This window comes from Colias croceus, chromosome 6 (assembly GCF_905220415.1).
Source record: "Colias croceus chromosome 6, ilColCroc2.1".
NCBI lineage: Eukaryota > Metazoa > Arthropoda > Insecta > Lepidoptera > Pieridae > Colias > Colias croceus.
Window position 1 is genome coordinate 2,799,586 of NC_059542.1, and position 16,295 is coordinate 2,815,880.

A 16,295-nucleotide genomic window follows, 5' to 3' on the forward strand; every position below is an offset into this window, starting at 1 on the left:
ACGTTACTCCAGCAAAATTTGTTTTTCTTAAATAACTTAAAAACTACAATTCAAACAAATTTTGCTATTAGTAAACAAATTGCTCCTCATGATACACTAATTATTTGTTTAAGTCTCATCTCTCTAAAGCAAAACATTTTGCCTGGGTAACGCACACCACTGAATTATAGAAAAAAGGTTTTATAGCAATTGGAAACTATAGCTGTCAAGTTCTCTTTTTTTTTTGTTATGTCTGTGTCATTTATAGTAGGCTACTTTTGCCAATTTGCAATTTGAATACTCTTATTGCAGTTTTATCTGTAATTCCTCAGCAATATGTTTTAAACAGTTATATGATTAACGGGAATATACCTCCATGATAAACCTAAATCATAATGTAGCTTAATCTTAATTGGGATGTAATAAAAAAGCAATATTGAACAATGATTTAATAAATGAATTTTATACATATTTATTTTATTGTATTATTTATCACAATGTACTGAGTGACAATAAAATTCAACCTTATCCTAAGCGAGTATGATACAAAATTAAAAAAATATCTTTGATTAATTCGATACACATATTTATAATCCCCGCAAATTGCTAATGCGCTGGAACCTTGTCTAATTAACACCCACATGACGTCACCCACAAGCCGGCCGGGTGGTACTAACGGTACAATGTCACGAAATTACGTCATCATTACGTCATCAAAATGGCGGCCAGGCGCATTAGCAATTTGCGGGGATAATACAATAAACATTTCATACATTGAATTAGTAACATATTGTGGATGACTTGATTCAATACATTAAAGCAGTATACATGAGTGCAGATGTTAACTAAATATGTATATATCGCCACTTGCAGATCCTTATTTTCAACAAAAGCTCTAACAAGCAAGTAGAATCTTTTTACTTTTTCTTCTTCAACTCTTCGAAACGTCTATTCAGATCTTCAAAGTCGATTTCGTCGGGAGCATTTGGTTCATTGGATGTGTTAGAGTTGGAACTATTCGGGACTGAGGGTAAAATAATATCTGATGGAACTGAGGGTAGTTCTGGAAGTTCCGGGAAGTAGTTATTATTGGTTGGTGGTTTGGTTCTCGGTTGTGGTTGAGGCGCAGGTGCGTTACTCGGACTCGGTAAGTTTGGCGGCTGGAAAAATAAATTTCAGTTGTAGTTGCGAGTAAAACTTATCATATTTGTGGCATTTATTAAGTATTCTGTTGGTATAATTACACCAATCAATTAGTATGAGTGTGTCACGGAAACAGTAGCATGTGTTAGAACAAAGCAAAAATCATTTTTAAAATCACTCGAAATCAGTTATAAATAAGGAGCAGAAAGCAAACTGTGTGATGCAAAAAAAAATGATGATTTTAATGTATATTATTCTTATGAATTTCTTTTGAAGCTGTTCATAATATGCAATAATTTCGGCATAGTATGATAAGAATATGATAGTGACTTTAATCTACTACTTAACTACACTTTACAGCATCTAATTTATAACTACAAGCTCTAAATGAGAAACTCGCAAAAAAATAATAATAAAAGGGAGTTAAAAAAAAGTTTAGTATATTAAATGTAGTCTTTCATTATTACCAAAGAGTGATCAATGCTGTCATAAGCAGGTGGTAGGTTGCACATTTCCTCCTGTGGAAGGAAAAATTTAGGTCAGCTAATGCTAACTCCATGCTTTGAAGTTTAGTGTAATAATTATGTTGGGTTTTGTTTTAATAAAAAAACCTTGTGTTAAATTAATAATGGAAAAACTTTTAAATAAACCTTATTCCTAGTTAGGCCAATTTATGTGTATAAGAGTGTCCTTATTCCTAGTTAGGCCAATTTATGTGTATAAGAGTGTTCTGTTTTTGAATTCATAATCTATTAAAGATTTGCCGATTAAAGAAATCATAGCAAATCTAGGGAATCAAAATGTTTCTAAACTGAGTCTTATGATCCCAGACTACATAACTGTACTTACAAAATATAAATTACAACTTTAAATCTACACAATAATCTACAAATATTACAAAGCGATTAAAAATGAATTAAAGGGCATTGAAACTTTCTGGCATATCAAACCCGCCGCCATTTTGATTTTTTTTTTGAAATCGCGGCGCACGATTAAAGTGGTATGTATGGATGTATGGATAGAGGATACATAGACAAACAAAAAATGTCTAATAACATAGTACCCTAAAGCGTCACATTACCGAGATATTTGGAGGTAAATATCAGTTTATTGGAAGAAAGTAGGTAGATTCATTACATAAAAACATACATACATTACATAAAAATGTAAGTAATGTAATGAATACCTACTTTCTTCCTGTAATAATAATAATCTACCTGGGAGTGATTATTTGGAGATAATATTATGCATATAGACACGTAATAAGTCTATTTTTAGTGTTTGTCGTACTCATAAGTGAATATTTACCTCCAAATATCTCGGTAATGTGACGCTTTAGGGTACTATGTTATGAGACATTTTTTGTTCGTCTATGTGTCCTCTATCCATACATACCACTTTAATCGTGCGCCGCGATTTTGAAAAAAAATAAAAATGGCGGCGGGTCGGTATGCCAGCGTCCATACAAAAAGTTTCAAACCCCTTACATAACATTAGGTCAAACTGAAAACAACAAATCATTCTAAATAGCAAAACTAACAAAGCCAAGTAAAATACATAAATAAAACATTTACCTGCAGGAAACTGTTATTCAGAGTCTTAGAATCAACGCCTGGTGGTATATTATAGCTCATGGGCTTGCTTTGACCACCATAATTGGGTGTTGCTATAAAACCACCTGCCTTGCCACCCGATGGTATCTGAAATTAATTACGAGTATAAAAACTTGAACAAGTTCTGTTATAATACATATTATAAAGCTGAAGAGTTAGTTTGTTTGTTTGAACGCGCTAATCTCAGAAACTACTGGTCTGATTTGAAAAATTCTTTCGGTGTTAGAAAGCCCATTTTTCAAGGGAGGCTATAGGCTAAGCTAAGCTATCATCATGCTAAGATCAACAGGAGCAGAGCACTGCAGGTAAAACCGCGGGGCACAACTCGTGTAATATACAAGTAATTTGAATACATTCAATGAAAAAAAACCCTTATAAGAGTAGCCAACTTCAAGAGGTTTTATAATTATCATTAGGAATAGATAATTGAGGTTTTATAATTGTCATTAAGAGAATAGTCATTTTCCAAATAACGAGTTATCATAATTAGATGATTTCTATTGAGCTTTTTAGAAAAAAATTAATGATAGACAAAGTACATTATACACATAATATTAAGACACACATTGGCTAAGGATAAATATTTTTAAATAATAATTAACTGAAAGCTCCAGTCATACTTACCGATGGATAGCTGAAAGGTGTAACAGAAGATTGCGGTAAATTAGGCATTTGCGTCATTTGGGGCATTTGTGGCTGTGGTGGGTAGCCAATAAAGCCAGGTGGGTTTGGTGGGCCATTTATATCTATTAACAATGCATCACGAGCTGAAACCAAACATTAAAACATTTAAATAATAACTTTTCTTGTTTTTATTGAGAATAACACACCGTATGTGTTTCATCCAGTTTTATCAGAATCACTTTAGAGCATAAATTATTATTATTTTATTGACCATGTAGAAACTTTGTTAAATACCTTCTTCCTCCCTCATAACTTGCTCATCAGGGACATATTCCACATTATAATTCTTGGCAATCTCGATGAGATACTTCTCAATAAGTATTTTCGGAGGACTCTGTACTGATAGCTTGTGACGCAGCTTCTCACTAATGGTGTTGACACTTTCGTTGCGACAAGCTTCCGCATAAACCTTTCCATACTTGGCTGTCAGTAAATCTGATATCACTTTGAGTTCCTGTTCAAACATTTTCTCTATTATTGTGTTGTTTACAATTATATATACTTACAACAAGTGTGTACATTCATAGTTTATTTAGATTAAGTTAAGAATTTATTAAAAACATGATTTTTGCAAATAACCTTCTTGTCTTTTCCAGGCCATTCTAAACAAACATCATATTATAACACTAAAAACAATCAAATTACCTGAACATCAGTATGCATGCGTGGGGCAACCCATATGAGACTAGATATAGCCTCCGCCAACCCCTCATCTAAATCCTTCATCTGTGTAACTAATCCGAACCGCGCCAATACTAGATCACAGTACATTTCCACTATTTCCATGGCTTCCACCATGTAATCCTCTCTGTAAATTGCGAAACAATTTATTTGTAAAAAACAATTTTAAAAGTTTCAATAAACTATGAAACATGACGATAACTAACCGGATAATGTGCTCTACTCGAATTTTGGCCCGTTCAGTTTTTCCTGAAGCTATATATTCAGCAATTTCCTTTCGAGCCTTTTGAGCCAATTCTGTTTTCTTTTTCTCCAGAAGTTTCAGGCGATTCACAGACAGCCGAAGATGTGTCTTCAACTTTGTGTAGTTTGGATTTGTTGAAAACATTTTGTTTAAGACGAAATTAGTATATGTAAATAATTTAACTTGGAAGTGAGTAATACGATTGTATTGTTTGTTGTAATTTATGAATCACCAGACACCATTCACCACTTGACATTCTTGACAAATAGACAAGCGTCAATCGCTCGACTGTCATCAAGTTCACAAAGTGCCAAAGTGCCAAATTAAGCTGACTTGAGGCCGCCACGAAAGAAGTCCCATGGCTAAGGTTAAGGCTAAGGTATCCGAACGAATCTACGAATTAAATTCTTTGGTAGAATCAAAGATACCAAATTCGTCGCCTTATTCGCGCTGACAAGCGCCGATAAGCGCTTATAAGTTTCCAGCTTTCTTTCTGAATACGCCCAGCGCCCTTACACAGGTCTCCTTACTCCATGACATGACGGTAATGCCACGCGCCTAAAGAAGTTTCACTTTAAAAATCTTCAGCTCTGGCAGCTTATAACACAAAGCAAGACTCAGCGACTGAACAGAATTGATGTATTTCTTAGGATAACGGGCTACCGCACACGGGCCACAGGCCACCGGCCACAAAACGCCGCCACCGACAAATTTCCTGCACTTTTCATATATTTTATATGGACTCGCCGCACACGGTTGACGCCTGTGCCAGCCACACGCTACACGCTTCTAGCTTCGCGTGGCGGCGTTTGTGGCTGTGGTCCGTGGCTCGTGTGCGACGACGGTAACTGTTTAAAATTTAAAAAAAGCATACTCTACCCACGCGATTGGCAAGAATCTATTATCTAGTATAATCCCCGCAAATTGCTAATGCGCTGGAACCTTGTCTAATTAACACCCACATGACGTCACCCACAAGCCGGCCGGGTGGTACTAACGGTACAATGTCACGAAATTACGTCATCATTACGTCATCAAAATGGCGGCCAGGCGCATTAGCAATTTGCGGGGATAATATAATAGTTAAGTTTTTTTTTTTGTTTTCCACCTATCTGAGCTGTATATTGATGATTTATGATTCTCCAAATATTAACGTTTCATTTATCTTGTACTAGTGGTCCGCCCCGGCTTCGCCCGTGGTACATATTTCGCAATAAAAGGTAGCCTATGTCCTTTCTCGGGTATCAAAATATCTCCATACCAAATTTCATGCAAATTGGTTCAGTAGTTTAGGCGTGATTGAGTAACAGACAGACAGAGTTACTTTCGCATTTATAATATTAGTTGTATACGTAGTATATTATTATTAGTCTGTGATATTAGTATGGATTATTGTTTGAATAATATTAATCCCAAAAATTATTATCCGCTCAACGGATGTGCATTTTAATTTTAATTATTTGTTTGTATTCCTTTTGTATTTCATCATTTCACTCTACGAATTCAAAAGTGATTAGTGATCCATTGTATAGTAGTACCATGTAGTACTTAGGTACCGATAAAGCCACACCCGACACCCAAAACTTCAACAGAAATTTAGGATTTTTGTTAGCAATAGAGAGGAGAGAAGAGGAATTAATTGTTGTATAAAGAACGTAGCTGTATGTTTTTTCTTACAGGTCATACCTAGAATGAAATAAGAAGGTAGTTATGCATTTATGTAACTATCGCAAAAAATATTATGGCTATATTATATGTAATGTATGGCTAAAATTCAAACAAAACATATTAAAAATTAACATTTGTTTAATGATACATTCATTTACATTAAGTACTTACTTATATTACACATAATACTCTTTATGTTCCTATCAAAATAAACATTTGATCAAAACACTACACATTTAATACGAAATCTTTAAAATTATTTTTTAAAGAATACGTCTTATAGCTGCTCTAAACAAATTATTTATCAGATCTATAAATGGCACAGTTATATTTCATCAAAATATTACTTATTATACCTAATTTCTTATTTGTATAAATCTCCAAGCAACATAGGACGTTTGAACGTAAATACTTCTATTTTTGAAATAACGTGGTACATTTACAGACGTTTATAAATAGATATTCACATTAAAAAAGCTACAATGAAGAAAATACAATACAATGAACACTGGTATATTATTCTTATAAGCATTCGTTACGTAAAAGATGTAATAACATTATTACACATATGAGTGCATTTAAATATTATTTTTCTCTTGTTTAATACATAATTGAGCAAAAGCTATTTCTTCAATTGACGTAGATTGCCAAGTTTTGATGCTAACTATCACATTACATTCAGCAAGTCTTTACATGGCATGCCCTAAGTTAATAACAAAATACAAGTGATGAATCTAAGCTCGTTTCGAGTTATATTGTCCGTGTGTGTGTGAATTATTATGTGATAGTTATTGTCACAAAGTTTTCAATTTGAAAAATTTAAACTAATAATACTGCAATACAAGTCACAATAATTATAATACAACAAACATATAAATAAAGGTACATAAGTCTTAATGAATCAAGTAATCTGATTTCCTCACCAACTAACTACAACCGACAACAATCGTGCAGGTGTTAACTTTAAATAAATTGTCAGGTTTGGAAACGTAAAAAAATGTATATAATACTCTTGATTACGAAATAATACTTTAAAGTTGTAAATTAGATAGTAATAGAATTAGGTAATAGAAGGTAATAGAATTAGAATTAAGAACTAATACTTAAATAAAACCTCAGTCATTATTTGCGTTGTCTGTATTTTTCTCGACCCTATTCTCATATTCCTCGTGTAACACCACTGTAGTCGCGCTAATATTGGAAGGACTTTGAGAGTGCGTTACATTTGTGCGATTACTATCTGCTAAATGCTCAAGTTCGTGGCTCTCCAAGTTTGGTACTCCAGAACAAATTGAGCTGACCCTCGATACCGACTTCTTTTCCTCCGTTGCAATGTCTTTAGATGAGTTTCGTCCAAGAAGTTGTAGCATTGAACACAAAAAGAACGTAGCATATAACCAACTTACAGACATAATAAGAGCTAAAAACAATCCGATTTGCGAGTAAGGGAGAAGATTGGATCGCAATAAAAATATGCCAGCTAAGCCTGTGGTAAATGCGGCAGCTGCTGTGGGACCCGACGAAGTACACAAGGCATATTTAACTCTCGATGCTTTTGTACCATTAGCATTGGTATAGCTTAATGCATAGTGTAAACTAAAATCGACAGCAAGACCTGCTGATGTTGAAATAGAAACACTTTCCAAAATGTTTAATTTCCACCCGCTCAATACCAAAATTGCTATTGTAACAGTCGAAGAAAACACCATTGCAATGAGAGCACAAATGCTGACCACAAAACTGAAAGTTGATGGCAATAAAACGATAAACCCCAATGCCGCTGATAGCAAAAGCGCCATGACTGTGCCACTCGCTAAAGTTCTTTGTAAGTCATAGAACTGAAAATCGGATATGAACCAACCACCTTTCATACTTGGCGGTGCGGACTGCAATTCATATTGGGTCCAATTTTCTACTTGAAGAAAGAATTTATTCATTTCCTTGTAAGACATAGAGTAGGGGACAACACTTTCAAATTCCACTACCAGAGCAGCTACAGTGGGTGGATTTGCGCTCCTTAAAAACTTCGGACCCGCTACTCCGGGAAGGAAGATTTCACCTGGAGTTTGATATAGTGATTCTATAGCTTTTATGATACAATGATCAAAAACATCTTTCTTATATGGAAAACGCGAAGATTCGCAACACGGTGTTCTATTCATTTTATCGATAGCATCGAAACAACGTCTACTCATGTACATTTTAAAGCTTTCAATAAAGCAATTTGGCAACAAGGGACCTAAAGTCGGTTGGTAAAAAGGTTGAGCCTTTATATTTCTACAGAATTTGGACAACCATAGTTGCGATTGAGGCTCAGATATACTAAAGTTTTCGTCAAAAACTAATTTACCCCTCGATCCAGGGTCCATATGATTTCCGTTGTCAATAGCTTTGACACCCCATATCCATCGAAGTGGCATTTTCACACCAGTTCCAATATCTCTACTAAACTTTTCAAATATAAAATAATCACTATATTGGAGATCATATTTTTCAAAGGGATGGGAAGTTTGGAAAAGTTGAAACTGTTTTGTGTCTGGCAACTGCAGACCTGGATAATAAAATACTACAATAATACTGCAAATTCCTATAGCACCAAGGATGATTGCTAAACCTATATGCAATCTCATGATACAAGTTGTGATAAATCTATTCAATATTACTTTGATATCCTCTCCAATTTCATTCATAATCCTCCTAAATACACCTAGTAACACATATCTTGATATATACAATTTAACATCTAATATGAAAACTGACGCTGGCAACCAAGTCATCATTAGAAAAAAGTTGACTAATACTGTTGTACCAGCAAAAACACTAAAACAGTTTATGGCAGGAATATAACTAACATATGACGCAAAAAATGCAACAGCAGTTGTTACAGTAGTTATTAATATTGCAATAACAGTATGCTTCAGAGTTTCCTCAAGTATTTGTACCAATATGGTTTCGCCAGCACTGGAAACATTTTTAATATCAGATAATCCATTTTCCTGAATAACTATATTATCCCTTATTAATCTCTTACTAACCATTGTCCAAACTTTGACATATATAAATGCATCATCAGCCCCTATACCTATCACAACAACAATAACTAATAAATTCATAAATGGAAAAAATTCCAGAGAAAATACATAAATGTACAAAAAGTATGCTACACCAAGAGAATATGCTATAGCTATGAATAATAAAATCGTAAGTAAAAGTGACTTGGTATAAAACCAAACACCTATAAGTACAAACAAGCCACCCAAACCTATTAACCAAGTGTCTTGAATTATCCAAAGATCAAAAAGTGCATTCCTTAAACCAAAATCCATAGCTGGTATAAGAAGAGAATCACATGATAAATTAGCATTTTCGAGTATTTCATAATACGGCAATACAGGGCTGCTTGTTGGTAAAGGTAAGAATAACATTGAATTTTTAACAAATGTGTTTGTAATATTTTCTGGAGAGAAAGCATCTGAATCTATAAGATAAAACAGTAAATTATAGACAGCGTCATGTTGGGCACAATATTTTGGAACCCTACATCGATTCATTTCACAGGATGACATTAAAGTAAAATTATGGAAATAACCTGCACATTTTTTCAGAACTTGCACTGTTGTATCAACATCTTCTTTTGTAACATTTTCGCATGAGTTTTTGCCAGAAATAATAGCAATGTAATTTGGTACACTCCATATTGGACAGCAAAGTTCTTCCGAACGTGTTGATCTTTGGCATAAGTTGACATACAAATCATTACCCAGTTCGACAAGCTTATTTTGCAATTCACACACATTTTGCACATTTTCAAATGTTAATAGCGATGTTCCATCAGCAGTTGTCACTACTAAATGAGCATAGTCCGCTACAGGTCCTCCACATACACCAGATGCATAATTATGATGTCCATACATACCAGGTGAACTTGGCATGTCCTTAATAATTTTCCATTGCATTCTAGTATGGTTTCTAAGGAAAACAGTATCTTCATCTTCAAATGACACATTTTTACCAAAGCTCCAATGAATATGATTGACTGAGATGTTAATTTCAGCAGAATTGTAAGAAGTTTTTGCAAAGGCAGTGTTGTTATTTTGTTTTGTCTTCTTATTACGCCCCTTCTTGTGTCGGTGTACAGAATGTGATTTGTTTTTAATAACTCTATTGGTAAAGGTGTGATTCATACGAATTTGGTCTTCAATTTCTTTAGGGTTTACAGCTAATCTTCGGGACGGTCTCGTTTCATCTATAAGATTTTCCCAAGCAATAAAACGGTTAGCTAATGTGGTTCCTCTAGTTTCAAATCCAAGCACCGGATCGGAAAAGGAGGGTAATGGGTGACAAACAAGTGGTATTATCGTTAACACTGTGGATATGGCAGCTACACTGAAAAGGATCAAATAAGAATGACGCACTATAAACCTGGCGTAAGCGGACAACATTTTTAAACCTGGATATTCTTGGCTTCATATTTGGTTACTTCATCTTCTTTTGCAGATTTCACTCACAAATATAGTTTTAAATTTTTTGCAGCTACGTTACGTTGTTACATCGCATAATATTATTTGTTACATTTTTGTAAAGTATTCAGACACAAGACGTTAAAAAAAAGCATAAATTGGTCGTTGTTCGAAATCAAGAATTCGAATAGAGCCCCACGGCAACCTTAACCATATTTTTCACTCAATTTTTTTAAAACAAAAATATAAATAACCCAGGTGAACCCAGGTGTGTGAGGCGGAGACACTTGAGTAGTTGAGTATGAGTTGAGTCCTGAATTTTGACTGTTGTCAAATGTCAATAATTGTTTCATGTCATTGTCATGTTATGTCTATATTCTGTTGAATGATAATTTATAGAAAACTAGAGGTCCGCCCCGGCTTCGCCCGTGGTACATATTTCGCAATAAAAGGTAGCCTATCTCCATTCTCGGGTATCAAAATATCTCCATGCCAAATTTCATGCAAATTGGTTCAGTAGTTTAGGTGTGATTGAGTAACAGACAGACAGAAAGAGTTACTTTCGCATTTATAATATTAATAATAATATGGATATCACAATAAACCGTGGATGAGATTCCAGTCTCCATGTATCCCGTACACAGTTTATTCTAGAATATTTTGTTAAGTATCTATTCCTAAGGCCCCGTTTCCACCTGCAAGTAAACTTCTGCGAGAACTGTCCGACAGTCTGTCTGACAGCAGCTTGCATGTGTAAACTATGTTGCAAGTTCTGTCGCGACAGTTTGTCAAGCGCTTCCTGCGAGAAGTTGCGACAGCATGTGTAAACATGACTGCGTCTACTCGCGACAGTTCTCGCAGCTTATCGGTCTAGTTCCGTATATCTCGCAGCAAGCTGCAAGTATCGCCCACATGGCTTTTGATTTTTGTTTATTTGAAATTAATGAGTCGTGAATGCTCTTGTGAAGAATGAAGAAACTATAAAGTCAATAGGATTATATGAGATCTTAAGATGGAATAATGTGATTATTTTTTGAAAATGAAGTGAAATGAAAATTTATGTGTTGAGTTGTGGTTACAAAGTTTTTATAATAAATTTCATGTCCGCACAATTCACCAACAAATTGGCATACAATATATTTATATTATGCTTATCTAATTTTATAATTTAACTAAGTTATTATTTAAACAATATATTATTTACATTAGTTCATTAGATCATTTTACATTAAATAGTACACATTATAAATTATAGTATACGATTTATTTCACAAAATAGAATAGAAAAATTGTAACAGTAATTCCTATCCCGTCACTCGCAAGATCGTGTGTAAACACCTCCGCGATAAGTTGCGATAGTATGATCCGCGAGCTTCTCGCACGACATTTATAGCAGCAATAAATTGCAGGATATGTAAACGATATTGCAAGTAACTCATGCAAGACTTCCGCGAGTTTACTTGCAGGTGGAAACGGCCCCTTAGATAGCCTTTAGATCAATAAGATCTATTCTGATATTATGCTTAAAAAATTAAAATACAGGTGATAATTTAATCTCATTTCAACAAAGACCGTATTCTTTTTTTACAAAAGCTATGTAAATATTTCTAAGCTTAAGTTCTCACGATACATGATTTTTTTTTAATTCAAATTTATTTTAATATCAAACTTTATTTATACGAAATTACGAAATGGTCAAAAAGTTAATCTGCCGATAAAATATTGAATATTGTAGCAACGAATATTGATGTCAAATCAATATTAGCAACTATTTTTGGCTTGGTTTTAAATAAAATATATTTAAAACTATAATATTGTTTCTAAAATACAATTCTAACTTAGGAAAGGCTGAATAAATTTTAATGATTTTTGAGGTGTTGAATTTGTTTCCAATTGTGTTTCCAATCGATTATGATAATAATTATTGATAAAAATTTGAACTTACAAAAAATTACAATCAAAGCTGGGCTGGATTGAGGAGGGTGGAAGTTTGTTAATTTTTTTAATTTGATTATTTTGGTTTGTGAAGATAAATAAATGTGTTTGTGTGTTTATGGTTTAATGTCGTGATCTATTTCTTTTTCTATCTGGCAAGCCTAATTTTGTCTCTGACATCTTGTGATCACAAGACTCCTCCGTTTTGAGTTTTCTGTCAAGGTAGGAATTGGAGGAAAAAAGGCCGTCCCAATTGGGATTATTAGGTTCAGGAGCTCCAATAGACCAAAAATATATCTCCAAAATGAGATACTTTCTAACTTACCTGTTTGTGCTGCTGGTGGCGATCGTGATACCCATATTTTCTATGTACTATCTTCTCAATGGAAAGGGTGAGCAAATAAGTTTCGGATGGTTCTTGGAGAATACTTCCCCCTACATGTGGGGAACCCTGGGTATCGCCTTCGCCGTGGCGTTCTCGGTGGTCGGCGCAGCGATGGGCATCCACACGACCGGAGTGAGCATAGTCGGAGGTGGTGTCAAGGCGCCTAGAATTAAGACCAAGAACTTGATTTCCGTCATTTTCTGCGAAGCCGTGGCTATTTATGGACTCATCACAGCCATCGTACTGTCGGGAATGTTGGAGAAATACACGGAACCACTGTTGGATATCACCATCAAGCAACAGAACTGGATGGCTGGATACGTGATGTTCGGCGCAGGATTGGCTGTGGGCTTAGTAAACCTGTTCTGCGGTATCGCTGTCGGTATCGTGGGCTCTGGTGCTGCCTTGGCTGATGCTGCAAACGCAGCGCTGTTCGTCAAGATCCTGATCGTTGAGATTTTCGGATCCGCCATTGGTCTTTTCGGCCTCATCGTCGGCATTTACATGACGTCAAAAGTCAAAATGGGCAACCAGTAACTTAAAGAGAACATTATAGGTATTATGTGTAAGTATAACCTTATCATTAAATATTTATTTTTATACTAGGTATATAAAATCTGTTTGAAAGCAGTGTGAACGAGAAGAATTTTAGATCATCCAATCAAACTAGGCTGCTCGCTGGAATTTTGAGATTTTATTTTAACTCTAACCCAATAGCTCTAGTTCAAGTATTTAAAATTTAGATTTAGATTATTTTTGGCTGCTCTCATCTATATAACAATCCACTCTATAATGCCGTAATGACTCATGTCAATCATGATTGCTATTTACTGCATGTTGTTTTTGACCTGATAATGTCTTTAAAATCGTTTTAGTCGTGTGACATGTTCAGAAACTTGTGTCACACCAAAACCTCACAAGTGCGATCGCAGGTATAACGAGAGAGAGACGGACCGATCTCCCATCTCATCTCGAGCGTCTCATCTCATCATAAGACATTATCACGTAAACATCTCGATCGTAAACCTACTTTACAAACAACCAATTTTTTTTTACTTGCAAGATCATCCCTTCAATATTAAACATGTAATTAACATTTATTTTACATGTGTTTATGTTAACTGTCAGCTCTTAATTTTGGTCTTTAGTGGTTTCAGCGCCTTTTAAGCATTATTTCACTTTCACAAATTGAAAATCATAGATATAAAATGAAAATCATCAAAATTTGATTTTGGCTGAGGTTTAGTAATACCAATATTTAAACAGTGAAAAGGTCTTTCTTTGCATATATTATGTTTTGCACTGGAGTAACTAATTGATGTAATATTGACATTGTCTTATACAAATTTTCTTATGAATGTGAATAATTTTATGCTAAGAACAGAGAAAAGTACAATTTATAGCGTTATAATAAATATTTATATTATACAGATTGCTTTCATGATTACATATGTAAATAATAGAATTCATTAAGGCTCAAAATTGTATCATTAAAATCTTCTAAAGTATATGTTTTTATTTACAGAAGAGATGTTGTATAGTAACAATAAGTCACATGACAGTCAGAGCATGATGATTTATAATAAAAAAAAAAAATTTGGCATTGAATATTCTCATAATGCTAATTGTTAGCGATGATGTTGAAGTTTTAGTTTACCTAGTTTTGGCTAGCTAATTTTATGAGACAATTTTGGAATGTTTTTTTATTTCCATAAAAAGTGAAGTCCATGTCCCCTAGTGGGGTAAGGGGCAGATGCATTATACATCTGTATCACTGATTGATTTTCTTTAGGTAAAAGTCATCCTTCTGTGTCCTGCCAGACCAAGCAATTTTTTTTCTTTGTCTCGACCGGGAATCAAACCCAGGACGTTGAAACAAATGATAATCAAAATTAAAATTTTAAAATTTTATTTAAAAATATTTGACCTATATAATTTACAACAGGATTTTATTTTTACAGTAAGCTTTTGAGTTAGAGATAAAATAAAATCTCAAAATTCCTGCGAGCAGCCTAGTTTGATTGAATGATCTAAATTTTTTCTCGTTCACACTGCTTTAAAATAGAGTACATTCTATTCTTTCCATACAGTACATTCTATTTTATTAAGATTTTGATTGATGTAAGGGGAAACTTATTCTTAACTTTTACTGCAATAAAACCAAAGGTAAAAACAAGTATATCTTCAGCTTGAACGTGTGTATATGACATCCAACCGCACAAGCATTCATATTTATGTTTATCGTACATTTGAAATTAATGGCGATATTTATATTCTATGATTCATCATCAATCATTAATAAATTAATTGTATAATGCAATTCTCTAAATAATTATTTAATTGAATGTTTTACAAATAATATTTATTTATTTGTTTTCAGTGTACAAGAGCACTGGACCATCTCGCCCCAACCTACAACAAAATGACACCTAATATCATCAGTGCTTGAAGCTATATTTATATAAGAAGCAATTTTAAGCTTGAATTACATATTTAAGTGTTGAACTTGTGTATTTCTGATAATATTGTTTTGTTGATGTGAAACTTTTAATGTATTTAATTTTTTAAATAATCTTGGTGGTTACTGTTTGTGTAATATTTGGTCTTAGCTCCCTATAGCAAATATTTTTTCATCTTAGCTGTTTCTAGATAACAATATTGAGATTATGAACAAAAAATATGAATAAGCTAAGACCCCATATTTGAGCAAACAGGTCTTGATTGTATTGGAGTGTTTCTAGACAACGTTATAACAAATATACTTGTGTTGTTTAAACCATATCACAGTGCTATATTGAAATGGCTAGATATACAGTGATTTCTATAGATATCTTCATTATAGTTCATTTATATAATAGTGTTCACTACTTGTAAATTGAGGCACAAACACTGTTGTATCTATTCATTTTAAAGCTTTAAACATTCCATGAAATCTTATTACAACTTGTGAAAGCTTGGATTGGTATATAACTGTATATAAGTTTATATAACAGATGACTCTGCATATTATTTTTCCAACTAGACTCAATGTCATAATAATTAGACCTATTTTTGAAATAGTTTATCTTGTTTCTAACTTCAGTGTTACAAATGTGTCTAGTGGGAAAAATTGCCTATGATTTTCGCGTGCGACCCATATACTCCTTTATTTCTTTTTATTGACTTCCACTTGTAAATATTAGTTTGCCTCCTCGTACTTTAAAAACACTAATTTATTGTAAATTTATATTCACAAAAATATATTATAGGTGTCGACATGAATGCTGCTCGATTGCAGAAATCGTCTTGCAAAGCTCAAACCATTTGGGCGTATGAAAACAAAATCGAAAAAGTATTAATATCAGTCGAAAAACGATTTACTGATGTTTATAAGTTAAACATATTTGTGCAAATGTAGATATTATGTATGTTGATGAATAAATAGCTAAAAGTTATTTGGTTTACGTGTTTTTTATTTATTATCTTTGTAATGGTAACCTTGCGTGACGTGACAGTGGTTTTTT

General features: G+C 33.7%; 3 protein-coding genes across 4 annotated transcripts; 1 reads left to right on the forward strand and 2 right to left on the reverse strand.

The window, feature by feature from the left end:
* Nucleotides 1-739: 739 nt before the first annotated feature.
* LOC123692210 (IST1 homolog) lies at nt 740-4,606 on the reverse strand. 2 transcript variants are annotated; one of them, XM_045636913.1, is made up of 7 exons: nt 4,307-4,604; nt 4,065-4,227; nt 3,654-3,873; nt 3,360-3,502; nt 2,697-2,822; nt 1,590-1,640; nt 740-1,139 (listed from the first exon to the last, which is right to left on the reverse strand). In XM_045636913.1, the coding sequence occupies exons 1-7, from the start codon at nt 4,486-4,488 to the stop codon at nt 897-899; spliced, it is 1,128 nt and encodes a 375-aa protein (XP_045492869.1). In that variant the 5' UTR covers nt 4,489-4,604; the 3' UTR covers nt 740-896. The 2 variants fall into 2 exon arrangements, with proteins under 2 accessions (XP_045492869.1, XP_045492871.1); XM_045636915.1 differs by lacking the exon at nt 1,590-1,640 and having other exon boundaries at nt 4,307-4,606.
* A 1,526-nt stretch (nt 4,607-6,132) lies between these two features.
* On the reverse strand, nt 6,133-10,727 carry LOC123692539 (protein dispatched). Its single transcript, XM_045637294.1, has 2 exons — nt 7,101-10,727; nt 6,133-7,061 (listed from the first exon to the last, which is right to left on the reverse strand). Exon 1 carries the CDS (start codon nt 10,452-10,454, stop codon nt 7,128-7,130), a length of 3,327 nt encoding a protein of 1,108 aa, XP_045493250.1. The 5' UTR covers nt 10,455-10,727; the 3' UTR covers nt 6,133-7,061; nt 7,101-7,127.
* A 1,850-nt stretch (nt 10,728-12,577) lies between these two features.
* On the forward strand, nt 12,578-16,226 carry LOC123692693 (V-type proton ATPase 21 kDa proteolipid subunit). Its single transcript, XM_045637467.1, has 2 exons — nt 12,578-13,357; nt 15,173-16,226. Exon 1 carries the CDS (start codon nt 12,712-12,714, stop codon nt 13,327-13,329), a length of 618 nt encoding a protein of 205 aa, XP_045493423.1. The 5' UTR covers nt 12,578-12,711; the 3' UTR covers nt 13,330-13,357; nt 15,173-16,226.
* The last annotated feature ends 69 nt before the right edge of the window (nt 16,227-16,295 follow it).

Coding starts and splice junctions, on each gene's coding strand:
- LOC123692210 (XM_045636913.1), bottom strand. CDS start 4,488: ATGTTTTCAACAAATCCAAACTACACAAAGTTGAAGACACATCTTCGG. Junction 3,874..4,064: donor GCATGCATACTGATGTTCAG/GTAATTTGATTG, acceptor ATGTTTGAACAG/GAACTCAAAGTGATATCAGA. Junction 1,140..1,589: donor ACAGCATTGATCACTCTTTG/GTAATAATGAAA, acceptor TTATTTTTCCAG/CCGCCAAACTTACCGAGTCC.
- LOC123692539 (XM_045637294.1), bottom strand. CDS start 10,454: ATGTTGTCCGCTTACGCCAGGTTTATAGTGCGTCATTCTTATTTGATC.
- LOC123692693 (XM_045637467.1), top strand. CDS start 12,712: ATGAGATACTTTCTAACTTACCTGTTTGTGCTGCTGGTGGCGATCGTG.